Source organism: Osmerus mordax, chromosome 2, assembly GCF_038355195.1.
Source record: "Osmerus mordax isolate fOsmMor3 chromosome 2, fOsmMor3.pri, whole genome shotgun sequence".
Classification (NCBI taxonomy): domain Eukaryota; kingdom Metazoa; phylum Chordata; class Actinopteri; order Osmeriformes; family Osmeridae; genus Osmerus; species Osmerus mordax.
Window position 1 is genome coordinate 18,913,990 of NC_090051.1, and position 23,743 is coordinate 18,937,732.

Here is a 23,743-nt window from a genome sequence, read left to right on the forward strand (position 1 = left end):
GCTGTCTATTCTATTATAACATTTTATATAAGTATTTGTTTATTATGCAACATGTTGGCAAATGATTATTACATCAAATTTCATGGATTTCTAAATACTGTGCTCTGTGATTTTAGATCCACCTGGACCTCCCTCCAATCCAAGAATTTCTGATACAACTAGGACAACAGCCACCTTTAACTGGGGTAAACCTCACTATGATGGAGGCCTGGCTGTGGATGGATACATTGTTGAGCACAAGAAAGCTGGACATGATGACTGGGAAACAGATACAACCTCTCTGTTGAGAATCACAGAATATGTGATACCTAACCTTCAGAAGGGTGGCAAATACCACTTCAGAGTCAGAGCAGTGAACTCAGAAGGAGTTGGGGAGCCAGCTGAGGTAGAGGAAGTCGTTGAACTGATAGACCGTGAGACAATTCCAGACTTTGAGCTTGATGCTGAGCTGAGAAGAACCCTTGTTGTCAGATGCCGTGGGTCCATTCGTATATTTGTACCAATTAAAGGCCGTCCAACTCCTGAGGTCACCTGGTCAAAGGACGACATTCCTCTCAAGGGCCGTGCTCATATTGATACAACAGAGTCATACACTCTTGTGGTCATTCCTGATTGTACCAGATATGATGCTGGAAAATATAACTTGACGTTGGAGAATGTTGCTGGAAAGAAGACTGGATTTGTTAATGTACGAGTACTGGATTCTCCAGGACCTCCAGTAAACCTGAAACCAAGAGAGATTACTAAAAGTAGCATCACACTTCAGTGGGAAATCCCCATTATTGATGGTGGATCTAAGATCCTTAACTACATCATTGAGAAGAGAGATGCCACAAAGAAGGCTTACACAGCACTCACCACAACTTGGCAGAAATGCTCCTACAAAATTCCAGACCTGGTAGAAGGTGCTGAATATTACTTCCGCGTCTCTGCTGAGAATGAACTTGGAGTTGGTGAGCCTGCAGAAACCCCAGAGCCAATCAGAGCTTCCCAAGCCCCGACTGCCCCTGAAAATCTTTATGTCACAGATGTAGGCCAGGACTCGGCCAGCCTTGCATGGACAAAGCCAAACCATGATGGTGGCAGCAGGATAACAGGATACGTTATTGAAGCACAGAAAAAGGACACAGATCAGTGGGTGCATGTGACAACTATCAAGGCTCTTGACTACGTAGTAACAGAGCTGACTGAAAATGCCGAATACGTATTCCGCATCATGGCAGTGAATAGCTCTGGCAGAAGTGACCCACGTGAGAGTAGACCTGCTATTATCAAAGAACAAACTGCTGCACCTTCATTTGACCTGCGTGGAGTCTACCAACAGATAGTCATTGCCAAGGCTGGTGATAATGTTAAAGTGGAGATTCCTGTTCTGGGTCGCCCAAGGCCTGCGGTTACATGGAAGAAGGCGGATCAGGACCATGACCTCAAACAGACACAGAGAATAAACACTGAAACAACATCAACCTCAACTATCATCAACATTGGTGAAATCAAGAGGAAGGATGGAGGTCAGTACTCTATGACTGGGAAGAATATCATTGGAACAGTGACAGAGACCATTACTATCCAAGTGCATGATATTCCAGGCCCCCCCACTGGGCCGGTAAAAATTGAGGAAGTTTCTTGTGACTACATTCTGATGTCCTGGGAGGGCCCTGAAAACGATGGAGGCGTACCTATTAACAATTACATAGTTGAGATGAGGGAGACAACTGGCACATCTTGGATGGAGTTGGCAGCTACAGTCATCCGTACAACATTCAAGGCAGCTCGCCTCACAACTGGAGTTCAGTACCAGTTCCGTGTCAAGGCCCAGAACAGGTATGGCATCGGCCCCTGTATAACCTCAGAGGCAGTGGTGGCAGCATATCCATTTGATGTACCAGGACAACCAGGTATTCCTCAAATCACTGCATTCAACAAGGATGCCATGACCCTCAGCTGGAATGAGCCATCTTCTGATGGAGGCAGCCCAATTTTGGGATATCACATTGAACGAAAAGAGAAGAATAGTATCCTGTGGCAGAAGGTCAACAAAGCTATTGTAGTAGGAAACATTTTCAAATCAACTGGCCTAGTGGATGGAATTGCATATGAATACCGTGTTATCGCTGAAAACATAGCTGGCATGAGCAAAGCCAGCAAATCATCTGAAACAACATTTGCTTTGGATCCTGTTGACCCACCAGGCCAACCAGTGGCATTAAATGTAACAAGACATGAGGTGACTGTTCAATGGACAAAGCCTGAAGGGGATGGTGGATTCTCAATCACTGGGTACATAGTGGAGAGAAGAGAACTACCCGATGGACGTTGGCTCAAGGCCAATTTCAGCAATATCCTTGAGACAATATTCACTGTCAGTGGTCTCACAGAGGATTCTTCCTATGAATTCCGCATTTTTGCACGAAATTCAGCAGGAGCAGTCAGTAACCCATCTATACCTTCAGAGCCTGTCATATGCAGAGATGATATTGAAGAGCCAAAGATTGAAGTTGATTCTTCCTTCAGCAGTGGAGTAGTAGTCAAAGCAGGAGATGTCTTTAAACTTGATGCCAGTGTCACAGGAAGACCACTGCCATTGTTGGTATGGACCAAAGAGGGCAAGGAACTTGAAGACACTGGAAAGTTAGAGATCAAATCATCCGACTTCGCTACAACCCTAGTCAACAAGGATTCTCTGAGAAGAGATGGAGGTGCTTTCACATTAACTGCCAGTAATCCCGGTGGATTTGCAAAGTTTGTGTTCAACGTTAAAGTTCTCGACAGACCTGGACCCCCCGATGGCCCTCTTGCTGTTACAGATGTCACTTCAGAAAAGTGTATTCTTTCATGGCTGCCTCCTTCTCATGATGGTGGTGGTAAGATTGAGCACTACATTATTGAAAAACGTGAGACTAGCAGGCTGGCATGGACCAACGTTGCATCAGACTTACAAGTTAACAGATTCAAGGTCTTAAAGCTGCTTAAGGGTAATGAGTACATCTTCAGAGTGATGGCTGTCAATAAATATGGAGTTGGAGAGCCTCTTGAGTCTGAACCAGTTGTCTCCACGAATCCATATGTTCCAGCTGATGCGCCACAAACTCCTGAAGTGACAACAATCACCAAGGACTCTATGGTTGTCTGTTGGGGACACCCAGAGAACAATGGTGGAAGCAATATCTCCAATTATGTAATTGAGAGAAGAGACAAAACAGGTCTGCGCTGGGTAAAATGCAACAAGAGAACTGTGACTGACCTGAGATTCAAAGTGTCTGGCCTCACACCAGGACATGAGTATGAATTTAGAATTATTGCAGAAACGTCTGCAGGACTTGGTGCGCCAAGTGCCTCAAGTCCATTCTACAAAGCTATCGACACAATCTTCCAGCCTGGACCCCCTGGAAATCCAAGAGTATTGGATACAACAAAATCCTCCATTACACTTGCATGGAACAAGCCCGTATATGATGGTGGCTCTGACATTACTGGATATGTTGTGGAGACCTGCCTCCCAGAAGAGGATGAATGGACCATTGTCACTCCTAAGAAGGGCCTTACAGCGACCTCATTTACAATCACTAACTTGAAAGAGAATCAAGAATACAAAATAAACATAGCAGCTGTTAATTGTGAGGGTATTGGAGAGCCAGCGACAGTGCCTGGATCACCCAAAGCAGAAGACAGGCTAGTTGCACCTGAGATTGATCTTGGTGCAGAACTCCGCAAAGTGGTCTGCATCAGGGCCTGCAGCACATTGAGGTTGTTTGTGCCTCTCAAGGGACGACCAGCACCTGATGTGAAGTGGTCCAGAGAAAATGGAGAGCCTCTGACAAAGGCAACCATTGATACCACCTCATCATTTACCTCTGTTCTCATTGAGAATGTGGACAGATTTGATGGTGGAAAGTATTTGTTGACAGTTGAAAACAGCTCAGGCAGCAAAACAGCATACGTGAATGTCCGAGTTCTGGATACACCCGGAGCACCACAGAACCTCATCATCAAAGAGATTACCAGAGACTCAGTGTCTCTTTTGTGGGATGCACCACTTATTGATGGAGGCTCCAGAGTCCGTAATTACATTGTGGAGAAACGTGAGTCTGCCAGGAAAGCATACTCTACAGTTTGCGCTAGCTGCCACAAATCCAGCTGGAAAATTGGTGATCTGGAAGAGGGAAAGAACTACTTCTTCAGAATTCTGGCAGAGAATGAATATGGTGTAGGCCTCCCAGCAGAGACAATTGAGTCAATCAAAGTGTCAGAGAAGCCACTTCCACCGGGCAAAGTTTCTCTCGGCGATGTCACAAGCCACAGTGTTACTCTGTCTTGGGAAAAACCAGACCATGATGGAGGAAGCAGAATTTCAGGATACATTGTTGAGATGCAGGGCAAAGGAAGTGAGAAATGGACACAGTGCATGGTTGTTAAAGTCACTGAGGCCACTGTTGCTGGACTGACACAGGGTGAAGAATACTTGTTCCGTGTCTCTGCAACTAATGAGAAGGGAGTTAGTGATCCTCGTCAGCTCAGCATGCCTGTAGTAGCCAAAGACCTTATTATTGTTCCCACATTCAAGCTGTTGTTCTCCACTTATAGTGTGTTGGCTGGTGATGACCTTAAGATTGATGTGCCTTATTCGGCTCGTCCCAAAGCAACTGTGGCATGGCTCAAAGAAGGTGTTGCACTCAAAGAAACAACTAGAGTAAATGCAGCAACCACTGATAATCACCTCTATTTAGTTATCAAGGAGGCCAGCAGAGAAGATGTGGGCAATTATACCATCAAACTCTCAAACACAGCTGGCGAGGCAACAACAGACATTGGAGTAGTTGTTCTTGATAAGCCTGGGCCACCAACAGGCCCCATTAAGTTAGATGAGGTCACAGCTGACAGTGTTATTCTAACCTGGCAGCCACCAGAGTATGATGGTGGATGCACAATTAATAACTATATTGTGGAAAAGAGAGACACATCTACCACAAACTGGCAGATTGTGTCAGCAACAGTTGCAAGAACCACCATCAAGGCTGCCCGCCTTAAGACTGGATGTGAATATCAGTTCAGGATTGCTGCTGAGAACAGATATGGAAAGAGCTCTCTGCTCGTCTCAGAGAATATCTTTGCTCAGTATCCATTTGACCTTCCAAGCACCCCCGGCACCCCAATTGTAGTGGCTTCTACTAAAGAGAGCATGGTCATCGAATGGACTAAGCCTGGTAGTGATGGTGGAAGCAAGATCTTGGGATATCACCTTGAGAGCAAAGAAAGGAACAGTATCCTTTGGATGAAACAAAATAAGCAACTGATCCCAGAGACACGGTTCAAAGCTGTTGGTCTTGAAGAGGGTATTGAATATGAGTTTAGAGTTTATGCTGAGAATATTGTTGGAATCGGAAAACCCAGCAAGCTGTCAGAGATTCAAGTGGCAAGAGATCCATGTGACAGTCCAGGAAGGCCTGAGGCTGTCATTGTCACAAGAAATCAAGTCACTCTCAAATGGACAAAACCTGAATCTGATGGTGGAAGCAAAGTGACTGGATATATTGTTGAAAAGAAAGAGCTTCCTGAGGGTCGCTGGATGAAGGCCAGTTTCGCCAATGTAATGGAAACTATGTTTGTTGTAACTGGTTTAGTTGAGGAGCAAGAATATGAGTTCCGTGTCATTGCCAGAAATGCTGCTGGGGTCTCTAGCAAACCCTCTGAGAGCACAGGAGCCATCACTGCAAAGGATGAGGTGGATCCTCCCAAAATAGACATTGATGCTAAATTTTCACAGACAGTTGTTGTCAATGCAGGAGAAGCCTTCCAGCTCAATGCAAGTATTCATGGCAAACCAGTTCCTTCAGTCCACTGGATGAAGGGTGGCGAGGAAATAACAAATGCAGCTCGTCTTGAGATAAAGAACACTGAATTTACAGCTAATTTGAGTGTTAAAGAAGCAATCCGTGTTGATGGAGGTCAGTATGTACTTTTACTGAGAAATGTTGGTGGAGAGAAATCTGTCAACATCAATGTCAAAGTTCTAGACAGACCTGGTCCCCCTGAGGGCCCTATCTCTATCTACGGTGTCACAAGTGAAAAGTGCTGCATTTCCTGGAAACCACCCCAACAAGATGGAGGCAGTGATGTTTCTCATTACATTGTTGAGAGGAGAGAGACAAGCAGATTGGTCTGGACTGTAGTTGAACTCAAAGTACAAACCCTAAATTTGAAGATCACCAAACTTGTTCCTGGTAATGAATACATCTTTAGAGTCATTCCTGTGAACAAATATGGAATTGGTGAACCTCTCGAGTCTGAGGCAGTGATTTCCAGAAATCAATTTGTAGCACCGGGCCCTCCAACTGAGGTTGACATCTCTACCATAACTAAAGATTCAATGGTAATAACCTGGGAAAGGCCCACAGAGGATGGTGGCAATCCCATCAGTGGATTCGTTGTTGAAAAACGAGACAAAGACGGTGTTAGATGGACAAGATGCAACAAGCGCACAGTGTGTGAGTTGCGCTTCAGAGTAACTGGTCTCCTTGAAAATCACAGTTATGAATACAAAGTTTCTGCTGAAAATGCTGCTGGAGTTGGAACACCAAGTGCACCAACAATGTACTATAAGGCTCTGGATCCCACCTTTAAACCAGGGCCTCCAAATAATCCGAAGATAACAGACACATACAGGACATCTGTTGATCTGTCCTGGGCCAGGCCTATTTATGATGGTGATTGTGAGATTCAAGGATACATTGTTGAGGCCTGCGATGTAGCAGCTGGTGACTGGGTAATGTGTACTCCCCCATCAGGCATCAAGGAGACCACATTTAAAGTAACCAAACTTCTGGAGAAGCATGTGTACCAGTTCAGAGTATGTGCCATCAACAAAGTTGGTGTTGGGGAGCAGGCAGATTTTGCAGGAAAAATCCTTCTGGAGCAAAAACTGGAGGCACCAGATCTAGATCTTGACGCTGATCTCCGAAAGATGATCAACATCAGAGCTGCAAGCACTCTCAGACTTTTTGTTCCAGTAAAGGGACGCCCAGCTCCTGAACTCAAGTGGGGCAAGACTGATGGGGACATAAAGGAAACAGCCCAGATTGACAATACAGGCAGCTATGCCTCACTCATGATTGAAAATGTTGATAGGTTTGATAGCGGCAAGTACACTCTTACTGCAGAGAATGGCAGTGGAGTAAAGTCTGTCTTCCTTAGTGTCAGAGTTTTGGATTCACCTAGTGCACCTGCCAATTTCACTGTGAAGGAGATCACTAAAAGCTCTATAACTCTAACATGGGAACCCCCAACACTGGATGGTGGCTCAAAGATCAAGCACTACATTTTAGAAAAACGAGAGAGCACAAGGAAAGTGTATTCCCCTGTCACCATTTGTAACAGGATGTCATGGAGGATTGAACCACTTCCAGAGGGTGGTATCTATTTCTTCAGAGTCTTGGCAGAGAACGAATGGGGCGTTGGGTTGCCTGCAGAGACCCCTGAGCCATTGAAAATCTCAGAAGTGCCTCAACCCCCTGGCAAAGTCAGTGTTGTTGATGTCACACGCAACAGTGTCGCCCTATGCTGGGAAAAACCCAATCACGATGGAGGCAGCAGAATCAGCTCTTACGAGGTTGAAATGCAGGCCAAGGGCAGTGAGACATGGACTGTCTGTGCTCAGGTAAAATCACTTGAAACTGTTGTCACTAATCTGGCTGAAGGGGAGGAGTACACATTTAAGGTCAGTGCTGTCAATTCCAAGGGCAAGAGTGACCCAAGACTTTTGGCCAATCCAGTGGTGGCTAAGGACCTTGCTATTGAACCTGCTATTAGACCTAAAATAAGCAACTATAGTGTACAGGTTGGGTATGACCTGAAGATTGAAGTGCCTATTGCTGGTCACCCTAAACCCGTTATTACATGGACAAAAGATGGTGTTGCCTTGAAACAAACCACAAGAGTTAATGTCATTGACAGTGCACACCACACAACTCTCTCAATTAAAGAGGCAACACGAGACGATGGTGGTATGTATGGCATTAATGTGGCTAATGCTCTTGGACAGAAAGATGCAACCATTGAAGTTATCACCCTTGATAAACCTGGGCCGCCTACAGGCCCAATCAAGATGGAAGAAGTCAGTGCGGAAAGCATCACACTTGTCTGGGAACCTCCAACATACACAGGTGGCTGTCCGATTTCAAATTATGTTGTTGAGAAGAGAGATACAACCACTACAAACTGGGTTGTAGTTTCTGCCACTGTAGCCAGAACTACATTGAAAGTTTCCAATTTGAAAACTGGTGCTGAATACCAATTCAGGATCTGTGCTGAAAACAGATATGGCAAGAGCTATGCCATTGACTCAGAGCCGGTCCTTGCCCAGTATCCCTTCAAAGAGCCAGGTCCACCAGGCACACCCTTTATATCCTCCTACACTAAGGATTACATGGTTGTGGAATGGCACAAACCCCTGTCTGACGGAGGCAGTGTTATTCTCGGCTACCACCTTGAGAGAAAAGAAAAGAACAGCATCCTCTGGACAAAGATCAATAAATCTCTGATCCAAGATCCAAGATACAAATCTACACCTTTGGAGGAGGGAATTGAGTATGAGTACAGAGTGGCTGCAGAGAATATTGTTGGCATTGGCAAATGTAGCAAACTCTCTGAGGGGTGTGTGGCACGTGACCCCTGTGATCCTCCGGGCACACCAGAAGCTATCATTGTATCCAGGCACTCCGTCAAACTGAGATGGACTAGGCCACAGTATGATGGTGGAAGTCTGATCACTGGATATGTTGTTGAGAAACGCGATCTCCCAGAAGGAAAGTGGATGAAGGCTAGTTTCACAAATATCCTTGAAACAGAATTTACAGTTCTTGGCTTGACTGAAGACTGTATGTATGATTTCAGAGTCATTGCTAGGAATGGAGCTGGAGCTATCAGTAAGCCCTCTGAGAGCACTGGTTCCATCACAGCAAAGGATGAGGTTGAGACACCAAAATGTGAAGTTGATTCCATGTACAACCAAGTGATTGTTGTCAATGCTGGGGAAACATTTACACTTGAGGCAAGTGTCGAAGGAAAGCCGATACCCACTGCTCAGTGGTTCAAAAGTGATGCTGAAGTTGAAAACTCCGCAAGATTGGAGATCAAGAACACTGATTTCAAGGCAGTGGTTGTTGTTAAGGATGCTATTAGAGTAGATGGTGGCCAATACACATTGCTTCTGACAAATGTAGCTGGTACAAAATCAGTATCATTCAACGTGAAAGTGCTGGACAGACCAGGACCCTCTGAAGGACCCCTCACCATTGGCAATGTCACATGTGAGAAATGTTCTCTTTCTTGGCTTCCACCCAGACACGATGGTGGTGCTAGTATTTCCCATTATATCATTCAAAAGAGAGAGACCAGTCGTTTGGCTTGGACTTTGGTTTCTGGTGATTGTGGAGCAACAATGTTTAAAGTCACCAAGCTTCTTAAAGGAAATGAATACATCTTCCGTGTCATGGCAGTCAACAAATTTGGTGATGGTGAACCTCTGGAGTCAGCCCCAGTTATAATGAGAAATCAATTTGTTCCTCCTGGTGCTCCTCAAGAGCTGGAGATCACGAATGTTGCTCGAGATTCCATGACTGTATGCTGGACCCGTCCAGAGGCGGATGGAGGAAGCGAAATTGCTGGCTACATTGTAGAGAAGAGAGACAGAGCAGGAGTCAGATGGACTAAATGCAACAAACGCAGAGTTACAGATCTCCGTTTCAGAGTAACTGGTCTGACAGAGGATCATGAGTATGAATTCAGACTCTCAGCAGAAAATGCTGCAGGAGTTGGCCAACCAAGTCCAGCCACTCCTTATATTAAAGCCTGTGATCCAACATTTGAACCCGGCCCCCCCACTAATGCCCATGCGGTTGACACTACAAAGAACTCCATATCACTTGCCTGGGGCAGGCCCATCTATGATGGTGGCTGTGATATTCAGGGTTATGCTGTGGAGATATGCAAAGCTGATGAGGAGGAATGGACTATATGCACCCCACCAACTGGATTGAATGCAACTAAATTTGAAATTACCAAACTTATTGAACATCAGGAGTATAAGATACGAGTATGTGCCATGAATAAGTTAGGTGTGGGTGAGCCTGCAGAGGTTCAAGGAACAGTAAAACCAGCTGATACAATTGTTCCCCCAGAGATTGAGCTGGATTCAGAGTTGAGGAAAGGAGTCGTTGTACGTGCAGGAGGATCGATGAGAATAAATATTCCATTCAGAGGACGCCCTGTGCCAGAAATTAATTGGTCTAAGGATGAGGGTGACCTACCTAGTAAAACTCAAATTGAGAGGGGTGCAGATTACACACAATTATCAATTGATATCTGTGACAGAAACGATGCAGGAAAATACATTCTGGCCCTGGAAAACAGTGCTGGTTCAAAATCCGCTTTTGTCTCTGTTAGAGTGCTTGACACACCAGGAGCGCCACTGAACTTTACAGTAAAAGAAATCAAGAGGGAGTCTGTCATTCTCACTTGGGAGGCCCCACTGATTGATGGTGGAGCAAGGATTAAGAACTATATTGTGGATAAGCGTGAATCAACCAGGAAAGCCTACTCCAATGTCAATAACAAGTGCACAAAGACCAGTTTCCGTGTGGGAGGCCTCACTGAGGGAGCTATCTACTACTTTAGGGTCATGGCTGAGAATGAGTTTGGAGTTGGTCTGCCAGCTGAAACACTGGATGCAGTGAAGACGTCAGAGGCACCTCTGCCTGTGGGAAAGATCACTCTAACTGATGTAACCAAGACCACTGCTTCCTTCTCATGGGAGAAACCAGACCATGATGGTGGTAGCCGAATCATAGGATACTACATTGAGATGCAGCCCACAGGATCAGAAGAATGGATTGTAGCGACAACCACAAAGACTTGTGAAGGAACCGTCACAGGCCTCAGTTCAGGGCAGGAATACCTCTTCAGAGTGTCTGCCTTCAACGACAAGGGAAAGAGTGATCCCAGGCCACTAGCGGCCCCTGTCACAGCCAAAGATGTTACTATTGAGCCCCAGTTCAAAATGGCCGCCAACACATACAGTGTGCAATGTGGGGAAGATCTGAAGATAGAAATACCTGTAATAGGTCGCCCTGCACCAAAGATAGCATGGGCTAAGGATGGACAAGCAATTAAAGAGACAACCAGACTGAATGTCTTAAGCACAGCATCAGCAACATCTCTTCGTATCAAAGAGTCTAACAAAGAAGATTCCGGCAAGTACTCCATCACAGCAACCAGCAGTGCTGGTACAGCCACAGCGGACATTTCTATTGTGATTCTTGATAAACCAGGTCCACCCAAAGGGCCTGTGAATATTGATGAAGTTAGCTCTAACTTTGTAACATTGTCCTGGGAAACACCTGAGTACACCGGAGGTTGTCAGATCAACAATTACGTTGTTGAGAAGCGTGACACCACAACCACAGCATGGCAGATAGTGTCTGCCACTGTGGCAAGAACAACCATCAAAGTTTGTAGACTGAAGACTGGTGTTGAATATCAGTTCAGAGTGTCTGCAGAGAACAGATATGGAAAGAGTCCATCATTGGATTCTGCTACTGTCGTTGCTCAGTATCCTTTCAGTGAGCCGGCTGCACCTGGTACTCCATTTGTCTCATCAGTTACAAAAGACTACATGGTTGTGGAGTGGAAACCACCAGCCAACAATGGAGGTAGTCCTGTCTTGGGCTACCACCTTGAACGCAAAGAGAAAAACAGTCTCCTCTGGACAAAGTTGAACACACTTCTTATCCCTGATGCTCGATTTAAAACATCTGAACTTGAAGAGGGCATTGAATATGAATTTAGAGTATATGCTGAAAATATTGCTGGCTTGAGTCCATCGAGCAAGGTTTCACAATGCTGTGTGGCTAGAGATCCCTGTGACCCACCTGGCACCCCTGAGGCTATTGTCATCACCAGGAACCATGTCACCCTGCAGTGGACAAGGCCCCAGTATGACGGTGGAAGCGCCATAACAGGCTATATTGTTGAGAGGAAAAAGCATCCTGACAACCGTTGGATGAAGGCTAGCTTCACAAACATAATTGAAACACAGTTCACTTACTCTGGCATGACTGAAGACAAGGTGTATGAGTTCAGAGTCATTGCTAGGAATGCAGCTGGTATTTTCAGCGCGCCTTCTGAGAGCACTGGAGAGATTACTGCTAAAGATGAAATTGAAGCCCCGGATGCAACAATGGATCCTAAATTCAAGGATGTAACTGTTGTTCATGCGAGTGAGACGTTCATTATTGATGCTGATTACTCTGGAAAACCTCTACCTGATATAATGTGGCTGAAGGATGGAAAAGAGATAGACAATGCTACCCCAAGAATGGAAGTCAAAACAAGCCTCACACGTACAGTGCTGACAGTTAAGGACTGCATCAGGGTAGATGGTGGACACTTTGTCTTGAGCCTCACCAATGTTGGTGGAAAAAAGTTGATACCAGTTACTGTTAAAGTACTGGATAGGCCTGGTCCTCCCGATGGCCCTCTGAAGGTAACTGGTGTCACTGCAGAGAAATGCTATCTACATTGGAGTCACCCCTTACATGATGGTGGTGCAAGTGTTTCTCATTACATCATTGAGAAGAGAGAAACCAGCCGACTTTCATGGACAGTAGTTGAACCCCAAATCCAAGCTGTCAGCTACAAAGTAACCAAACTCCTGCCTGGCAATGAATACATTTTCAGAGTCACTGCAGTGAATAAGTATGGCATTGGAGAGCCTCTGGAATCTGACCCTGTAATTGCACGCAATCCTTTCAAGGCACCCAGTGCTCCCTCCACACCAGAGCCAAGCTATATAACACGTGACTCAATTGTGCTCGTTTGGGAACGCCCAGAGAATAATGGTGGTTCAGAGATTGATGGCTATGTCTTGGAGAAACGTGACAAACAGGGAGTTAGATGGACTAAATGTAACAAGAAGAGACTAAATGACCTTCGGTTCAGAGTCACCGGACTCACAGAAGGCCACTCTTATGAGTTTAGAGTATCTGCTGAGAATGCAGGTGGTGTGGGGGTACCCAGTAAAACAACAGAGTACATCACTGCCTGTGATGCCACATATCCACCTGGTCCTCCTAACAGCCCCAAAGTGACAGACACCTCTAGTACCAGTGTGTCACTCTCGTGGTCGAGGCCCATCTATGATGGTGGAGCAGCCGTCACCGGATACGTAGTGGAGGTGAAAGAGGCATCGGTAGAAGATGAATGGCTTGTGAGCACACCACACACTGGTGTTCAAGCCACACATTTCACAGTGAAAAAACTAAAGGAAAATGCTGAATATAATTTCCGCGTCTGCGCTGTTAACATTGAGGGAGTTGGAGAGCATGTGGACTTGCCAGGAACTGTGATTGCAGCTGAAAGACTTGATCCCCCTGAGATTGAGTTGGATTCTGACCTAAGGAAAATGGTTTCAGTTCGTGCCAGTGCAACCCTCCGTCTGTTTGTCCCAATCAAAGGAAAACCTGAGCCTGAAGTCAAATGGTCAAAGGCTGAAGGATCTATCAGTGAGCGAGCCCAAATAGAGGTGACCACCTCTTACACAATGCTCGTCATTGATAATGTCAACAGATCCCACACGGGCAAGTATGTGTTGACCCTGGAAAACATCAAAGGTTCAAAGTCAGCATTCATTAATGTCAGAGTGTTGGATTCACCTAGTGCACCTACCAACTTTGTGGTCAAGGATGTGAAGAGAGACTCTGTTGCCCTCTCCTGGGAACCCCCACTCATTGATGGTGGAGCCAAGATCACACATTACATTGTGGAAAAGAGGGAAACTGCTAGATTGGCATTTACAAGTGTTTCTAACAACTGCGTAAGAAATTCATATAAGATTGATGACCTTGTAGAGGGCGGTGTCTACTTCTTCCGTGTTCTGGCCGTCAATGAGCTGGGTGTAGGACTGCCTGTTGAAACAACAGAGCCTATTAAGGTTTCTCAGGCCCCTTTACCTCCTGGCAAAATTACTCTAGTAGATGTAACTCGCCACACTGTGAGTCTTTCATGGGATAAACCTGACCATGATGGTGGCAGCAAGATCCAATGCTACATTGTAGAGATGCAACTTAAAGGTGAAGAAAAATGGACTGTGTGCACTGAGATGAAAGCACTGGAGGCAACTGTCGAAGGCCTCACCTCAGGAGACGAATACTCATTTAGGGTCATTGCTGTAAATGACAAGGGAAGGAGTGATCCTAAACCCCTAGCAACACCTGTTGTGGTGAAGGACATTACAATCGAACCAGTGATTAACCTGTTATTCAACACATACAGTGTTAAGGCAGGAGATGACCTGAAGATTGATGTTCCATTTAGAGGCAGACCTGATCCTGAAGTTTCATGGAAAAAAGATGGTCATTCTTTGAAGCAGACCACCAGGGTGAATGTTTTGACATCTAAAACGTCATCCAAGATTACTATCAAAGATGCAACCCGGGAAGATTTTGGAAAATATGAGATCACTTTAACCAACTCAATTGGCACAAAATCTGCCAGAATAGCTGTTATAATCTTGGACAAACCTGGCCCACCAAGTGGAATAAAGGTAGACGAAGTTAGCGCTGACTTTATTTTACTTTCATGGGAGCCTCCAACCTACGATGGTGGATGTCAAATTAATAACTATGTTGTGGAGAAGAGAGACACAACTTCCACAACATGGCAGATTGTCTCAGCTACAGTTGCCAGAACATCAATTAAGGTTTGCCGCTTGACACAGGGCACTGAATATCAGTTCCGTATTGCAGCAGAGAATCGCTTTGGTAAGAGCCATGCCATTGATTCTGCACCTATAGTGGCCCAGTATCCATTTGAGCCACCTGGCCCTCCAGTAAACATTCATGTTTCCCATGCCACAAAGTCTGGCATGCTGGTTGAGTGGAATAAACCAGCCAGTGATGGTGGAAGTCCCATAATTGGTTATCACCTTGAGTGTAAAGACCAAAGCAGTATTCTGTGGACCAAGATCAACAGAGGTCTCATTGCGGAAAATCAGTTCAAAGCGACAGGCATTGAGGAAGGCCTGTTGTATCAGTACCGTGTATATGCTGAGAACATTGCCGGAATCGGACCCAGCACAAAGCCATCGGAGCCTGTAGCGGCAAGAGACCCATGTAATCCTCCATGCAACCTCACAGTAACTAATATTACCAGAACATCAGTATCGCTTTCATGGGAAAGGCCAGAGTTTGACGGTGGAGCCAAAATTACAGGTTACATTGTTGAGCGCAAAGAGCTTCCTGATGGTCGTTGGCTGAAGTGCAATTTTGCTAATCTCCAAGAGACATACTTTGATGTTACTGGCTTGACGGAGGATGTACAATATGACTTCCATGTCATTGCCAAGAATGCAGCTGAGCTCCTTAGTGTACCATCAGAGGGCACAGGGGCAGTCACTGTCAAAGATGATGTGGATCCCCCCACTGTCATCCTTGAGGACAAATATAGACAATTGGTGGTCGTCAAAGCTGGAGAAATTTTGAGTATTGAGGCAGATCTCACTGGCCGTCCACATCCTGTTGTGTCATGGACAAAGGATGGAAAAGAGATTGATGCCAAAGCAAGAGTGGAAATTACATCCACAAACACCCACACCACATTACTTGTCAGAGATAGCATCAGAAGAGACTCTGGCCAGTACGTTTTGACTCTACAGAATGTGGCTGGAACCAGGTCCATGGCTGTGAATTGCAAAGTTTTGGACCGTCCTGGGCCTTCATCTGGACCTTTGGCAGTGTCCGGCCTCACAGCTGAAAAATGTACCATTACCTGGGGACCACCCCAAGAAAACGGTGGGGCTGAAATCATGCACTACATTGTTGAGAAACGTGAAACCAGTCGCCTGGCCTGGACTTTAGTATATGGTGACATGAAGGCCACCACATGCAAGGTCACTAAACTGTTGAGAGGAAATGAGTACATTTTCAGAGTGAGGGGAATAAATAAGTATGGTGATGGTGAGCCCCTGGAGAGTGATCCCGTTACAGCTAGGGATCCCTTCACCATCCCTGTTGCACCAACAGATGTCCAGGTGACCAGTGTGACAGGCGAAGCGATGACCATCTGCTGGGAAAGGCCTGTCTCTGATGGAGGAAGCAGCATCTATGGCTATGTGATTGAAAAACGAGAGAAGACTGGACTTCGTTGGGTGCGTGTGAACAAAAAGCCTGTTTATGACCTTAGGGTCAAAGCATCCAACCTGCGTCAGGGGAGTGAATATGAGTACAGAGTCTATGCTGAAAACGCAGCAGGACTAAGTGCCCCAAGCATACCGTGCCCACTGACCAAAGCAGAGGACCCACTGTTCCTGCCATCCCCACCAGCTAAACCCAAGGTGATCGACTCAACCAAGTCCACTGTCACTCTGACATGGAACAAGCCCCTGTTTGATGGTGGTGCTGCTGTGAAAGGTTACCGTGTTGAATACAGGAATACCATGGAAGAGGACTGGAATGTTGGTGTTCAGAACACAAAGAACACTGAATTCACAGTTGTGAAGCTTACACCTGGAGCAGAGTATGTGTTTGTTGTTAAATCCATAAACAAGATTGGGGTCAGTGAACCCAGCCCTCCCACAGATCCTCAGGTAGCAAAAGAAAGAGAGGACGAGCCAGTATTTGACATCAGCAATGATATGCGGAAGACACTTATGGTCAAGGATGGCAGTTCATTCACCATGAAGGTACCATTCAAGGGGAAGCCGGTTCCTAATGTCATGTGGAACAAGGCAGATGTGGACCTAAGAGTGAGGGCAAGCATCGATACTACAGATACATTCACATCTATTACAGTGGAAAAAGCAACTCGTGATGACTCTGGAAAATACACAGTGACATTGCAGAACACCGCTGGAACAGCCACACTGACACTGAATGTTAGGGTTCTGGACTCCCCTGGCCCACCATCTCATGTTGAGATCAAGGAGGTTACCAAGACATCTGCAACAGTCACCTGGGACACCCCCGAGAATGAGGGTGGCGGAGCTGTCAAGAACTACCTTGTTGACCTGCGTGAGGCAAGCAAAAAGGGATGGACCAGAATCACAGATACATGCCACCGACTGACTTACAAGCTGTCAGACCTTGTAGAGGGAGGCGTCTACTACTTCAGAATCATTGGTGAAAATGAATATGGAATTGGTGTACCCGCTGAGACTAAAGAGGGAACCAAGATTACAGGTATAGTAAAGTTATCCAAAATGGATTTAATGATTAATTGACTAAAATGTCTATTGGATTATTCAGATGCAAAATTCATTGGGATTAAAGTCACAATATTTATTATGTTCAACCTTTCACCCTTTTTTCAGAAAAACCAAGTCCTCCACCTAGTATGGGTGTCACTGATGTCACCAAGGACAGTGTGTCACTGTTGTGGAGCAAGCCAGAGCAAGATGGTGGCAGCAGAATCACCAGTTACCAGGTGGATGCTCTGGAAAAGGGGGAGACAAAATGGGTGACATGTGGCGTGACCAAGACTACCCACCTTGTTGTCTCTGGCCTGAGGGAGAACGCTGAATACTTTTTCAGAGTCCGTGCTGAGAACCATGCTGGATTCAGTGAATCTAAGGACATGATTTTGCCTGTGATGGTTAAAGATCAGTTTGGTAAGTTTAAGTAACATTTCAAATGTCTTTATTTGTACAAATGAGATTATGTACTAAACATTTGTAAACCATAATCTAATTGCATTTTCTTGTTCTTTTCACAGAATCACCTGAATTAATCATGAAGAACATCCCTCATAATACTGTCTACGTTAGAGCTGGATCCAACTTGAAGGTTGACGTCCCCATGACTGGCAAACCTCTGCCCAAGGTGTCTCTGTCTAAGAACAATGTGGTTCTGAAGTCCACAATGAGGTTCAACTCTGAGATCACCCCTGATAGTATTAAAATCACACTCCGTGATAGTATTGCTGGAGACTCTGGAAGATATGACATTACTGCCTCCAATGCCAGTGGTACCACCAAATCTTTTGTCAACATTGTGGTCCTGGATAGACCCAGTGCCCCAGTTGGACCAGTTGAGATGTATGATGTAACAGAAGACAGCGTGAGCCTGAAGTGGCTACCTCCCTCATACGACGGAGGCAGCCCCATCACCAACTACATCATCCTCAAACGACAGACAACCACAGCAAACTGGACCGAGGTCTCCTCCGCTGTAGCAAGATGTACCATGAAGATCATGAAGCTCACTACCGGAAAGGAGTACCAGTTCAGAATAAAGGCTGAAAATCGCTATGGAACTAGCGAGCACATTGACTCTCCAACTGTCACTGTGAGCCTACCTTACAGTAAGTTTCCTATGTTATCAAGCACATTTTAAGACTGCAGCTAACCATGCTTGAGTGAATGATGTTCTTAATGGCCTTTCCTGTGATTTTTTAGCCATCCCCGAAGCTCCATCTGCACCAGTTGTGACAGCGGTTACCAAGGAGAGTATCACGGTGACCTGGAAGGAGCCTGCCTCTAATGGAGGCAGCCACGTCTTTGGCTACCATCTGCAGATGAAGGACAGAAACAGCATTCTGTGGCAGAAAGTCAACAAGACTGTTATCCGTGCCTGTCACTACAAAGTGATAAATATCAGCCCGGGTCTCATCTATGAATTCAAAATAGCTGCTGAAAATGCAGCTGGATTGAGTGCCATCAGCAAGATATCTGACGCAGTACTGGCCATCGATGCCTGTGGTGAGTGTTGAAACTTTGTTAACCGTGGTCTATTTAGATATTTTTTCTGATCCTTATTTGACACACCTTTACATTTTACATTTAGTCATTTAGCAGACGCTCTTATCAGGGCCTCGGGGTAATGTCCCTGTAAGGCCGGGAATCGAACCGGCAACCTTCTGAGTAATAACCCGTTCAGCCATCTGACACCTTCACAATTACTTAAATGTGTTTGTTTTTTGCGTTTTTTAGAGCCTCCAAACAATGTCCGCATTACTGATATCACCAAGAATACCATCACCCTGGCATGGCAGAAGCCTTCTGATGGTGGCAGCAAGATCACAGGCTACTTCATTGAGAAGAGAGACGATCCAAAAGGAAGATGGACAAAGGCTCATCTGACCAACATCACAAACAAACATTACACTGTGACAGGCTTAACTCAAGATGAATCTTATGAGTTTAGAGTAATGGCAAAGAACGCTGTTGGATCAGTCAGCAACCCATCCATCGTTGCAGGTCCAGCCACTTGTGTGGACACATTCGGTAGGTTGTATTGTATTGTATTGTATTGTATTGTATTGCCTTGCCTTGCATTGCATTGTATTGCATTCTGTTGCATATGTAACTACATTTGAATTCATTATGTTGTTGATTTCTCACAGGTGCACCTGAGATTGAAATCCCACAGGAGTATCTGGAAGTAGTGAAACACAAGGCTGGATCTATTGTCGAACTTACATTTGGTATCATTGCTAAGCCGGCACCTACCATTGAGTGGTTTAAGGATGGAAAGGAGCTAAAGTCAGGGGCTCAGCAGACAATCACGCACACTGCTGACTCTACAAGTATCACCATCAGGGACACCACCCGACTCAACACAGGAGCATATGAAATCAAGGTCAAGAACTCTCTGGGCTCAGCCTTTGCCTCTGTCAGACTGCAAATTCTTGGTATGTCTTACTTTTTCATTTTTATACACTAAAACAGATGTTTCTGTGTCTAAATCTACATATAATTTGTATATTCACGTGCACATACAGTATCATGAGACAATACATTTGGATTTATGTGATTAAACTAAGACAGAGATTTCGATTTGTTTTGACATTATCAGATAAGCCTGGACCTCCTGCTGGAGAGATTCAGTTCAAGAAGATCACAGCTGATAATGTCACCATCATGTGGGCCCCACCTGACGACGAGGGTGGAGCCTTAGTTACTCACTACATCATAGAGAAGCGTGAGACCAGTAGGATTATGTGGTCCATCATATCTGAGAAACTGGAAGAATGTATTGTCAATGTCCAGAGATTGATCCAAGGCAACGAATACATCTTCAGAGTCAGAGGCATCAACAAATATGGAGTTGGTGATCCACTGGAGTCTGAGCCAGTGGTTGCCAAGAATGCATTTGGTAAGGAAAAAGAACAGCAATATACAACCCTGATAAATGGTTGCCAGTTATAAGATATCAATAAATTCACTGCTGCATATGCTTCTCCACAGTTCCTCCCAGTGAGCCCTCTAAGCCCACCGTCAGTATGATTACCAAATCCACAATGACAGTAATCTGGGAGAGGCCTGCTCTTGATGGAGGAAGTGACCTTGATGGCTACTACCTGGAAAAGCGTGAAAAGAAGAGCCTGCAGTGGTTTAAGGTGGTCAAAGACACCATCCGTGACACCAGGCAAAAAGTCACCAATCTTACAGAAGGAAATGAATATCAATATCGTGTCTGTGCCATCAACAAGGCTGGAGCTGGAAAATACTCACTGTGTTCTGAACTCTACAAGGCCTACGATCCAATTGGTATGTAAACTCTAAATAGTCGTATTGTATAGTAGCAGTAATTCACATTTGTTCTAATTGGTGTTGATCACATAACATTTCCTTCATTCATTATCCTCTTCCTCATTGCAGATCCACCAAGTGAGCCAACTAAACTAAGAGTGGTTGACTCCACTAAAACCTCTATCACCCTGGGCTGGGTGAAGCCTGTGTATGACGGAGGCAGTGAGATCACCAGCTATATCGTAGAGCAGATGAACACAGAAGACAGGGAATGGGTTGTGATCAGCTCTAACGGTGAAGTACGGACAACAGAGTATGTCGTGTCACATCTGAAACCAGGAACCTACTACTTCTTCCGTGTCTCTGCTGTCAATTGTGTTGGGGCAGGAGAAAATATTCAGATGTACCAGCCTGTACAACCCAAAGATATTCTTGGTTTGTATTTGTAGATTTACACTTACAGTACATTGACATTTTAAATCTAAATATTGGTGAAACATCCCTATTTCTGTATATTTAACAAATATTGGAACATTCTCTCCAACAGAGGAAGCAGACCTTGACTTGGATGTTTCCATGACCACCCAGTACACAGCTAAAGCAGGAAGAGACGTGGAGATTAGGATCCCTTTGAAGGGCAGACCTGCTCCTAACGTCACCTGGAGGAAGGGAGACAAGAACCTTTCCAGTGATGCCAGGTACACTATCAACAACACAGAGTATTCAACCCGTCTCATCATTCCTAAGATCACACGCGATGACTGCGGCAAATATCTACTGGAGATCGAGAATGGTGTTGGTGAGCCCAAGATCATCATTGTGTCTGTGAAGGTGCTTGACACACCATCCACCTGCCAAAAGCTGATTATCAAGAATGTCACCAGAAGCAAACTCACTCTCAGCTGGGAAGCTCCTCTGATAGACGGTGGTTCCCCTGTTACCAAATACATTGTTGAGAAGAAAGATTCCACCATGAAGGCATACACTGTTGTGACAACAGAGTGCACCAATACAACATACAAAATTGATGGTCTGTCTGAGGAGATTGCCTACTTCTTCCGTGTGTCTGCTGAGAATGAGCATGGAGTTGGTGACACATGTGAGTCTACAGAGCCTGTCAGAGCAACCGAAACCCCCGGTCCAGTAAAGGAGTTGGTCATGACAGACTCTACCAAGACATCTGTGATGCTGAAGTGGACCAAGCCTGATCATGATGGTGGCAGCCACATCTCAGACTATATCATTGAGAAGAAGCTAAAGGAAGAGACCACATGGACCCTGGGTGGAACAAGCAAGCGTTGCACTTATGAAGTTTCAAACCTTAAGGAAAATGCTGTGATGGACTTCAGAGTATTCGCCAAAAATGAGAAAGGAAACAGCGACTTCTCCCTGATTGGACCTATCACAGTGAAGGACTTTATTATCCCACCTGAGGCCAACATGATTGATTATCCAAATGGTGATCTCAGTGTTCGCCTTGGCCAAAATATCCACATTGAGCTTCCATTCAAGGGCAAGCCAAAACCTGCCATTAGCTGGATGAAGGACAATGTACCATTGAAGGAAAGTGAGAAGATTCGCTTCCGCACAACTGATAACAAAACTGCAATGACAATCAGAAGCTCCAAGAAGGAGAATGCCGGCATGTACACACTGGTGCTGGACAATAAACAGATCAAGAACTTCTTTGATGTTAAAGTGCTCATTCTTGCACCACCCTCTGTACCTGTTGGTCCTATTCGATTTGATGAGATCAAAGCACAGGGCATTATCATATCATGGGGTGAACCACAGGATGACGGAGGTGGAGAGATCACCTGCTACAGCGTAGAGAAAAGAGAGACCTCCCATGCTAACTGGAAGATGGTCTGCTCCAGTGTTGTAAGGACCACATTCAAGATCCCCAACCTTGTCAAAGGAACAGAGTACCAGTTCAGAGTGCGTGCTGAGAACAAATATGGAGTAAGCGAGGCATTGAATTCAACAGAAGTTGTGGCCCAGCACCAGTACAAGGCCCCAGGTTCCCCAGGAAAGCCTCTGGCATACAATGTCACCAGTGATGGCATGACCATTCAGTGGGAAGCACCTGGTTTTGATGGTGGCTCACCAATCTCTGGCTATCACGTGGAGAAGAAGGACAGAAATAGCTTGTTGTGGACCAAAGTGAATTCCAGCATCATTTCTGCAAGAGACTACAGAATCATTGGTTTGATTGAGGGTTTGGAGTACTCATTTAGAGTCTATGCTGAGAATAATGCTGGCCTGAGTCCTGTCAGTGAGCAGAGCAAGCATGCGCTTGCCATCTCTCCAGTTGGTGAGTACACCAATATTTACAGTGTGTCAACCTCAATATTTAATTATGAACATACTTACTATAATATACATTCACTGCATTGGAAAGTTGACGTTTCCTTCCCTCTACAGACCCCCCTGGAACTCCTAACTGTATCGATTGCACAAGAGACTCCGTGACTCTCAAATGGGGCATACCCAAGAGAGATGGAGGCAGTAAGATTGTGGGTTACAGCGTGGAGAGACGCCAAGGCAGAGCCCGTTGGCTGAGGTGCAACTTCACTGACATCTGTGAATTACAGTTCACCGTCACTGGACTCTCTGCCGGTGACCGCTTTGAGTTTAGGGTGATCGCCAGGAATGCTGTTGGAACTGTCAGTCCACCTTCCCAGTCCTCAGGCTACATCATGACCAAGGATGAGAGTGGTGAGAAACCAGTGGAGAAAAAAACTGTTTTATTACTCTGCCATGAAAATGTTAGGTTATTGTATGTGATTGTGATATGCATTTCTAAATCTGTATATTTTTCTATTTATAGTTACTCCTGACATTGAGTTTGATGCTGACCAGGCCGTAACCCTCAAGGCTGGTGAGAACATCAAACTAAAGTGCAGCATCACCGGACGCCCCGTACCTCAGGTCATATGGTACAAGGACGGTATAGAGATTGATAAGAAGATGATGATGGACATTAAAACAACCATCGGATGCAGCTCACTCTTCGCCCGCGACGTAGACCGTAGTCACCGTGGCATCTACGCAGTGGAGGCCAGGAACAGCTCAGGAACTAAGAGAGCAGAAGTTAATATCAGAGTACAAGGTTGGTCACACAGTAAAATATTCAAGAGTTGCATCTATACCTATTATAAGACTTCAAGTATATTTATTCACTAAGATAGTTATGTTAACCATTAACATTTTCTGTTTTTTTTA

The 23,743-nt window shown here is 45.3% G+C and overlaps 1 protein-coding gene across 1 annotated transcript in view; it reads left to right on the top strand.

The window, feature by feature from the left end:
* ttn.2 (titin, tandem duplicate 2) overlaps positions 1 to 23,743 on the top strand; it is a 154,926-nt gene that overhangs the window by 111,807 nt on the left and 19,376 nt on the right. Inside the window, exons 203-214 of the mRNA XM_067251637.1 lie at positions 117 to 17,228; positions 17,360 to 17,656; positions 17,761 to 18,348; positions 18,443 to 18,745; positions 18,977 to 19,270; positions 19,390 to 19,677; positions 19,842 to 20,141; positions 20,234 to 20,536; positions 20,648 to 20,953; positions 21,066 to 22,832; positions 22,943 to 23,236; positions 23,349 to 23,630. Of these exons, the coding sequence (XP_067107738.1) occupies positions 117 to 17,228; positions 17,360 to 17,656; positions 17,761 to 18,348; positions 18,443 to 18,745; positions 18,977 to 19,270; positions 19,390 to 19,677; positions 19,842 to 20,141; positions 20,234 to 20,536; positions 20,648 to 20,953; positions 21,066 to 22,832; positions 22,943 to 23,236; positions 23,349 to 23,630 (22,134 nt within the window). The remainder of the gene's footprint in view (positions 1 to 116; positions 17,229 to 17,359; positions 17,657 to 17,760; positions 18,349 to 18,442; positions 18,746 to 18,976; positions 19,271 to 19,389; positions 19,678 to 19,841; positions 20,142 to 20,233; positions 20,537 to 20,647; positions 20,954 to 21,065; positions 22,833 to 22,942; positions 23,237 to 23,348; positions 23,631 to 23,743) is intronic.